The following is an 8,676-nucleotide window of genomic DNA, read 5'->3' on the forward strand; positions in this document are numbered from 1 at the left end:
GAGCAGAGACTCTGGAGCCAGACTGCCTGGCCCAGCCCCACCACTCAGCCAGGCAGCTGTGTGCCCTTGAGCCTGACTTCCTCTCTTTGAACCTTGGTTTGCTCCTTTGTGACATACCCCCTTGTAATAGCACCCACCTTGTAATAGCACCCACCTTGTAATAGCACCTACCTTGTAAAGGCCTAAGGCTATGAAGGGCTCCAAGTAGTGCCTGGCTCCTCACAAGCACAATCATGCATGTCACTGTTACTGGTCACACTGCTGACCCCAGGGATACTCACAACAGGGCTGCTGCCTCCCAGACACTGGAGCCCTGCAGATGTTTGGAAACAGCCCCCATGGCATCCTTGATGTCATCTGATACCCCTTTGGGCCCTATAAAACACTGGCCTGTTCCAAGGTGTAAATTTCATTGTGGCCCCTGCCTGCTAGGGACATACTATCCCCGCAGCACAACACAGACTTGCCTCTGACATTGAATGTCTTTGTGACCTTGGGTGAGTCACTTCACCTCCCTGAGCTTCAGTTTCCTCATCCACGAGATAAAAAAGTGGTACCTATTTTGCAGGGTACTATAAGCTTCAGAGATCTTGCTTTGAGCATTTAGCACAGCGGCTGGCCTTTTCTTACCATTATTAGGTAGATAGCCAAGGTATAAACAAACCGCTGTCCAGAATAAACAACTGAAGCACTTGACAGTGACCCAACAGACACTCAAGGCTCCTCAAATATGAAGTTCCTGACTCACAGAGCCTCCACATCTTTTAACTAAAGGGGGCCTAATTCTGATGTTGTCTAAACTGCATTTTATCTTTGTATCTTCTTTTAAAAAGAGGGTTTTGCTAAAGAACCCTCGACATCAACATCAAAGAGATAGCAGGAGAAGGTTTCCACTTCTTGGGAAGGCGGCCTGTACATAGTCGCTGCGATTCGTTTTAGAAGCACTCATGGTTCCTCACTCCCTTAAGGGATGGGCTAATTACAAATCAGTCAGTATTTCCTGAACTCCTGCAGGAGTACAGCGCTGTGCGAGGTTCTGTAGCCACCCCCCCCATCCCCCGCTGCCAAGGACATTGCAGTCTGGCTGGTGTGCAAGGAAACGTTGGAGGGCATGGAAGACCAGGGTAGGAATGGGGAAGAGAGGGCAGTGCCTGTGGACATAGGAAGTCCTAAAGGGGTATTGAAACAGCTCATAGATCAACCGGGGAGAGCCAGGAGCTCTACCTGCCTCCACCAGGGCCCTGGGCAGCCTGTGAGGGCGCCACTCCTCTCCAGTCCTCATGGCTGTGCAGTCATCTTGTGAGCCTCTGACTATAGGAACAGCTGTGCGGCCTGCACCCCCACCCCACCCACCCCTTTCTCCTCCCCAGCCCAGCAGCATACTGGCTGCCCACTTTTCCTAGAGGGACCTGTGAGATTCGATGATAACCATAAATAGTGAACACTGGCTTTTAAATTGTTTGTGAGGCCACACTTTTCAGAGGCGGGAGGTAGACTGCAGTGGATCAAGGAGCCATAAGCAGTGAAGAGGTGGTGATAGCATGTTTTCTTGAAGGTTGGCTGAGAAGAAGAGAGAGGCTGGGCCGTGGGAGAGCTGGTTTAGGAAGGGCACAGCTCAGGAAGGCTTATAAGCTGGCAGAGAGAGGGAGGGTGGGCAGTTCATGCTACCAGGTCCCCAGGTGGTGGGCAGTTACAACCTCCAGCTCAGAGAAGGAGATCATTCCTGCCAGAGAGGAGGGATACCTTCTCTGAGACAGGAAAGGAGGGAATATGGGGGCAGGGGAAGGTGAATTTGCAGGTAGAGTCAGGAAGTTGAAGTCCTTCATATTTGAGGACCACCGATGGCGTTTTACAAGATGGTACAGCAGGACAGTGTGTTGAAGACCAGTCCGGTGCTCAGCCACGCAGTCCAGCAGGATAGGGAAGTGAGTTAAGTCAACCAAGGAGGGAATATTGGGAGAAACTGTAAGGGTCGGGGCCATGGAGGTCCCTCTAAAGTTGAAGAAGCTGTGACAGGAAAGTGAGGGCCTGAGCGCCCTGGAAGAACAGGAGGTGGCCACAAAGAGGATGAGGTGATTGCGACATCGAGAAACGGTGGGTGATGGCAAAGGCGAGGGAGAGGTCATGAGCAAGTGCACCTCAGAAGGACGGAAATGAGAACCAGCAGAGCTGAGGGCAGGGACTGAGAGGCCAGTGTATGGGGTGGACCGCCTGCCTGTTTGTTGACATCACCGAGAATGGTGACAGGAGTTGGATGGAGAGAACTGAGTCAGGTGCCAAAGTCTTCTCTGAATGTGGAGGCGTGGCAGGAGATCAGAGGATGCCAGCATCTCAGAGTGCAGAGAAGGTGTGGCCAGATGGCCTCAAAGGTCCACCTGTGAGGGTGGTGACATGGATGCTGCCAGGTGCGGCCTCGCTTGGAACCAAGCAGCTTGATTTCCTGGGGCGGGGGTAACAATGGAAAAAAGTGATATAAATTCAGTCAGTTTTTATGTGGGAAGCAGGAGAAAGAAGGAAGGCAGGCAGGAGGGAGTGGCTTTCTTCCTTCATAGGGGACATTAAAGCATTGGGGATCCTGATGATCCCCTTCCCCAAACTCATCCCCCCCCACAGCCGGCTGTGACCACAAGGTGACATCCACCAGCGGCACCATCACCAGCCCCAACTGGCCTGACAAATATCCCAGCAAGAAGGAGTGCACCTGGGCTATCTCTAGCACCCCCGGGCACCGGGTCAAGCTGGTAAGGTGCCCATACCCCAGCCTGCACAGGCACCCTCCTCCTCCATGACATGTAGCTGTCACCTATTTCCTGTCAGCTCCAAAACCCTGAGTCACTCAGAGGCACTGCTCAGAACAGGGCAGACTGCAAGCTGATGACCTGGCTGAGTCCATAGGGCTGCCACCCTGCAAGAAGCCCAGTCTGATCTCAACAGAGGCCCTTCCCCAGTGTACACTGGGGGTGTATCTGCCATCACCCCATTCCCAGGTCCTCCCTCATTGCCATCCATGAGCCATGGCCCCTCCCCCCAGAGTCTGTGAGCAGGGGTCAGGAGGCCTGGGTTTGGGGCCACCTGTTGTCCACCCCACTGGCCCCCCACCACATTCCTAACTCACTGTCCTTCCCCATACCCCCCAGACCTTCCTGGAGATGGACATTGAGTCCCAGCCTGAGTGCGCCTACGACCACCTGGAGGTGTACGACGGGCGTGATGCCAAGGCCCCAGTTCTGGGCCGCTTCTGTGGGAGCAAGAAGCCCGAGCCAGTTGTGGCCTCGGGCAGCCGCATGTTCCTGCGCTTCTACTCTGACAACTCCGTCCAGAGGAAGGGCTTCCAAGCGTCCCATTCCACAGGTGAGACACCTGCTACCAGGGTCCCAGGCAGCTAGGCCCTCATGCCAGCATTTGTTCAGGACGCATCTGCTGATACTGGTTTCAAAGGCAGGCCAGGCTTTGGTGGGGGGGTTACAAAGAGCTTGTGAAGGTGCAGACAGGCCACGCCTGCGGCCTGGCTAGAGGCACAGTGTGTACTGAGGGCTGGGCCAGGGGAGCAGAGGAGGAGCCTCCTCGGCCAGGAAAAGAAGGTCCTAATTAGGGTTTGCCGAGGTGGCCTTCAGAGGGCAGTAAAAACGGGATAGGGAATCCTGGGATGGGGAGGGAATCCCCAGAGTTTCCAGTGCTAGGACACCCCCAAATTCACTCTTCATTCATTTGATACTATTTACTAACATGTAACATGTATGAGGCAGCGTTCTAAGTTCTGGTCACAAAACGTACAAAGCAGATGAACATCTCAGCCTTCAAGGGGCTTACTCTGCGTTCATTTGTTTATTTATTCAACAGCCATTTACTGAGCTCTGGTCCTATGCAAGAGGGATGGATGTCAGGGCAAATGGCAGTGCCTCAGGCCTGAGCCCTTCACCCCACTCACCCGGAAACTCAGTCCAGGAGTGAGACAGGAGCCGTGCAGATAATTACAGCGGGAGACAAAACATGATAAGGGCCTAGCTCTGGGTGTGACTGGTGGGGACATTCCAACAGGGGGAGGAGCCCAAACACAGCCCCAGCCCCAGGACAGCTCTGAGTGTATACAGGGGCTAGCAAATCACTTGGTTTGGCCAGAGCAATGGATGTGAGGCTACCAGTGAAGTGGGGACATTTGAATGCAGGGAAAGCCTGGGAGCCAGTCGTGGGAAGCCTAGAACGTCCATCAGACCCAGGGTGTTGGATGGGGGCTTTGTAGGCTCCTTGTGGGTCTCCAGCCATCTGCTGGGGACTCGCCAGAGCTGATGTGTCTACAGCCTCCGCTCAACACTTTCAACTCAGTCCCTGCCCAAGCCACGACCCTCACCCCCACCCCTACAGAGAAGGGTGAACACCACATGTCCTAGAGGCCAGAGGGCATCAGGAGGAGGTGGCTGCTGCTGGCCCTACCCTGCATGCTCTTGTTCCCCCTCACAGCACAGGGTCACAGACTGCAGGCCCGGAACTCCATCTGGCCCTCAGAACTGCTGTGTTTGGCCCCCACTGTGTTTTTTAAAAATACGAGCCAATATAAAAAATCAGGAGTTTTCACATAAAATCTAGATGTACATCTCTCTTAAGAATGGAATCTCTGGCAACTCAGGGCCCACATTCTCCCATGACAACCATCAACTGGAGCGACTTAGCAATGTCCCCTTTCCACAAGTGTGCCCTCCACCGTGCCTCTTCTCTGAGCCACCCCCATCCTGTGCACCCCTGGCCTCCATGGGCCTCTATCCAGAGGCAGAGCAGCAGAGCATGTATATGGGCCAAGTCCTGGGCCAGGTCCAAACCCAGCCCTGACTAGCCACGTGGCCTCTCGCAGGCCTCCAGCCAGCCAGTGAGGCCAGCGTGGTGAAGTGCAGCGCCCGCCTACCCGCAGCTCCACTCGGGGAGTGACGGCCCATTTTGTCCCCACAGAGTGCGGAGGCCAGGTGCGAGCCGAGGTGAAGTCCAAGGATCTTTACTCCCACGCCCAGTTTGGTGACAACAACTACCCTGGGGGTGTGGACTGTGAGTGGGTCATTGTGGCAGAGGAAGGCTACGGTGTGGAGCTCGTGTTCCAGACCTTTGAGGTGGAAGAGGAGACTGACTGTGGCTACGACTACATGGAGCTCTTTGATGGCTACGACAGCACAGCCCCCAGACTGGGGCGCTACTGTGGCTCAGGGGTGAGGCCCCCCAGATCCTCCACTCTTTGCCCCAATCCAGAGACTCAGCGACAGCCCAGTGCCTCTGCATGCATGGGGTGCTGGTGTGGTAGGTGGGAGCATACACCTGGCCCTTGACCAGAGCCAGGAGACCTCTTGGGTAGCTGCTTACAGAGGCCTGCCCTGCCCTGGGCCATCCCCACCCAGGAAAACTGGTCCTTTTAGGGCAAAACAGAGGTTCCTACAATCTCTGGGATGGGTCTTGCCCTGACTCAGGCAGCCCAGCACCAGTTTCGCTGGGCCTCCAGGGTAACTTGCTTCTGGGAAGGAGGATGGCGTTCCCTCTGCCCCCACCCCATTCCCTTGCTCCAATCCCAGGGCAGCTCACCAGGACTCAGAGGTGGGGGCCAGAGCCAAGGACCCGATCCTAAGCCAAGCTGCGCTAACCAGCCATTCTGGCTGAGCCATGAAAACACCCCCATCTCTTCCACGGCCAGCGTCTCCTCTTGGTGAGAGGCCAGCGGCCCCCAAGCTGTTGGTGCTGCTGTCCAAACAGGCCCTGAGCATGGCTTCTTAGTCTTTTCAGAGACAGTGGGTAAGAGTGTGCTCGCTGGGGTTTTAACTAAGGCCACAGGAAAACCACAGAGGTGGATCTGTTTTCCTCCCGGTCAGAGCTATGGCTGCTGCTTCTCTTTTTTTTAAAAATCTTGTCCTCCTTCAGAGAATGCTGTCCCCCCTCCCCCCCCATCTCCTCCACCCCCCAGACACATACAGTTTTGCACATGCATTCACGGTCATTCCCGTACCCAGACATGCCCTCCTCCTATCACCTGCCGGTCCCCACCTCTCATGGCCATGCTCCAGGCAGCCTGGGCACCCCGGAAAGGGCGAAATTTCCCAGAGCTATCTAGCAGCCACTGGACCCAGCATTGTGGCGAATCCCTCTTAGGAGCAGCGCTTCAGCCTGTTAAATGACAAGGGCTGGGCAGGGTGAGAGGTGGGGAACTGGAGTGGGAAGCGGAGCACACAGCCCTCTTGTTTGCCCTGCTCGGTGGCTCTGGAGTCCCCTGGCTACCAACCTGGCGCACCCCCCACACTTTGCCCTTTGTAACTCCCTTGATCTGGCACATTCGGGTGTCCCAGGTGGCTTCTTCCAGAGATTTCCACCAGACAGAAGTTAATAGGAGGGGACCTGGGGAAGGAACCCAATTTCATCAGAGCTTTCTGGAATGGTGGCTGGAAATGTCCCCAAGGTTCTCAAAAATGATCCTTTCTAAGCCTTTAGGGCCAGGGCACCTATGTGCTGATGCTTTACAGGTGGCTCTCGCTCTGAGGGCCTATACACAGAGGTGAGGAAGGGCTTGCAGGAACCTGGGAAGGGACATCATCTGGAGTTGATGATGGCCAGAGCTGGGGGAGGGGAGGTGGGAGTTGGACGAGCCAGGTCTAGGGGACCCAACTGTCCAGTCTTCTCCAAGACATGACTGAGACAACTAGAAGGCAGCCATTCAGAGAATCTGCTTCCTTTGCAGAACCCTTCACAGCCACCCTCTCATGAGCCTCCCCCCCCCCCAGACCCTTCTAGGCATGGAGAGCAGATAGTCTTTGGTCCTGTTTGTATGTGAGAGAAGCAAGGTCCAGAAAAGCTGTACCTTGCCTAAACTTCACACCTAACTAGTTCATAGCAGAGCCAGGTTGAGAATGAAAGTTTCACTCTGGACTTAAGACAAGCTCCTCTGCTTTCTCCCCTCCTCCAGGCTCCCCATTAAACACCCGCTAGGCTAGGCGAGTTTTTCTCCTGAATCAAGGGGTTGGGGGACCTGAGCCACTTGCTTTCCATAGAGCAGGGGACCTTAGGGAGGGAAACCCACAGCCCTAGCCCCTGTCCTCAGCCTCATACACATCCCCTTCCTCTGTCAGCCCCCGGAGGAGGTGTACTCAGCAGGAGACTCTGTCCTGGTGAGATTCCACTCTGATGACACCATCACGAAAAAAGGCTTCCACCTGCGCTACACCAGCACCAAGTTCCAGGACACTCTGCACAGCAGGAAGTGACCATTGCCCTTGCTCATCAGCCGGGACAGGTGGGGACATGAAGCCTGCTGCCCTCAGTCACCTGGACAGGACAGTGGGAGTGGGCAGAAGGCTGGTGCCCTGTCCCCACACCCCATGTTCGGATGAGGCTGTCCTCAGGAGGCAGGGACTTGGACTCCTTCATGAGCCACTTCCCCAGATCCCTGCCTCCCTTGCCCCTACCAGAGCAAGGGGCCAGGGCCCGGGAGCCAGAGCTTTCACTGAGACACTTGAAGTGGCCATTCCTCTGTGGGGGCCGGCCGGTGGGGAGGAGGTCTGTCAGCGGGACCCTCCTGCTTTTCCTGCCCATCTCTATGCGCTGGGTTGTGTATAGCTGGTGTGTATCTTCATTGTAATATATATGTCCCAGCCCTTCCCCAGCTTCATTTGGTTTTATTTTGAGACCCCACTTTCCACTGTTTCCTAGGGCATGAGTTTCCATACGTGTCCCACGGAATCCACAGTGGGGAGGTGAAGGGGAGGGGCAGAGAACAAGACAGGGCTTCTCTCAGGCCCAGTGGGCTGGTCAGCCATCCAGGGCATCCTAGCCAATAAACCGAAAGTGTTACAGCCAGTATCCTGTGCCAAATGCTGTCTGGGACATGGTGGGAGAGAGTGGGGGTGTTTGATTCCAGATGTGCAGTCCTGCTGTGTCTGGAGTGGGCCATAGCCAGGACACCTGGCCTCACTGGCTGCTCTTCCTCCCTTCTATTTAGGACCCCTAAGGGTGTGATTTCACACTTGGGCACACACAAACACAGCTGCCTTGCACACTTCAGCCTGCAGGCGGGTGCATCAAATGCACACACTGCACAGCCCTCCCACACAACGGGAGGGGTAGAACATTCTGTAAAAGGCTCTTTGGTGGGGAGGGAGGAGGTATATAAAAGGGTGTATCTGTCCATCCGGTCTCCATCTGGGTTTTCTATCTCTGTGTCTAACGAAGAGGTGGGTGGGCTGTGAGGGTGTCCAGCTAGGGGACCTCACCAGGAACCAGAAAACTGGCATCAGCCAGAGCAGACCCGCTAGCTAGCCCCAGTGCCTGACTTCCTGAAGGTCAGGCACTGAATGCTGGCCCCAGGGGTTCTTGTCATAGAGACAAGAGCCAGACGCTGAGCAAACATTCCAGCTCCGGCCCCCTCTCCCAAGGCGACTCAAGGTTGTGTCTTGTCTGGCCTTGTCCTTCCTGCCATTGCCTCCTCCCTCCCAGCCAGCCCGAGGCTCAGACCTGTCTCCCTGAGGCCAACAGGAGAGAAACCACATCCCTGTTCCTTCCCTTCAAAGGAGCCTCTCTCTGCCTTTTCTCTACATGGATCTCACGGGGAAAGAAGTCGAGGGAGAACCCAGGTTCCTATACCTAGGCTGGCCATTCCCAGATTCCAAAGAGACCCAGCAGCTGCTCCAAGCCCTGGGGCTGCCTGAGCACTTTCAG

General features: G+C 55.5%; 1 protein-coding gene across 3 annotated transcripts in view; it reads left to right on the plus strand.

The window, feature by feature from the left end:
* The window catches only part of BMP1 (bone morphogenetic protein 1), a 38,757-nt gene extending 30,945 nt beyond the window's left edge, over window positions 1-7,812 (plus strand). For 2 of the 3 annotated variants that reach the window (XM_087816847.1, XM_087816848.1), the window contains exons 17-20: window positions 2,614-2,741; window positions 3,138-3,351; window positions 4,942-5,192; window positions 7,092-7,812. In XM_087816847.1, coding sequence (XP_087672973.1) covers window positions 2,614-2,741; window positions 3,138-3,351; window positions 4,942-5,192; window positions 7,092-7,226 — 728 coding nt within the window. In that variant the 3' untranslated portion in view covers window positions 7,227-7,812. The remainder of the gene's footprint in view (window positions 1-2,613; window positions 2,742-3,137; window positions 3,352-4,941; window positions 5,193-7,091) is intronic. The other variant, XM_087816849.1, reaches the window with a different exon arrangement.
* The last annotated feature ends 864 nt before the right edge of the window (window positions 7,813-8,676 follow it).

The sequence above is a fragment of the Miniopterus natalensis genome, chromosome 4 (genome assembly GCF_054644295.1).
Source record: "Miniopterus natalensis isolate mMinNat1 chromosome 4, mMinNat1.hap1, whole genome shotgun sequence".
Classification (NCBI taxonomy): Eukaryota; Metazoa; Chordata; class Mammalia; order Chiroptera; family Miniopteridae; genus Miniopterus; species Miniopterus natalensis.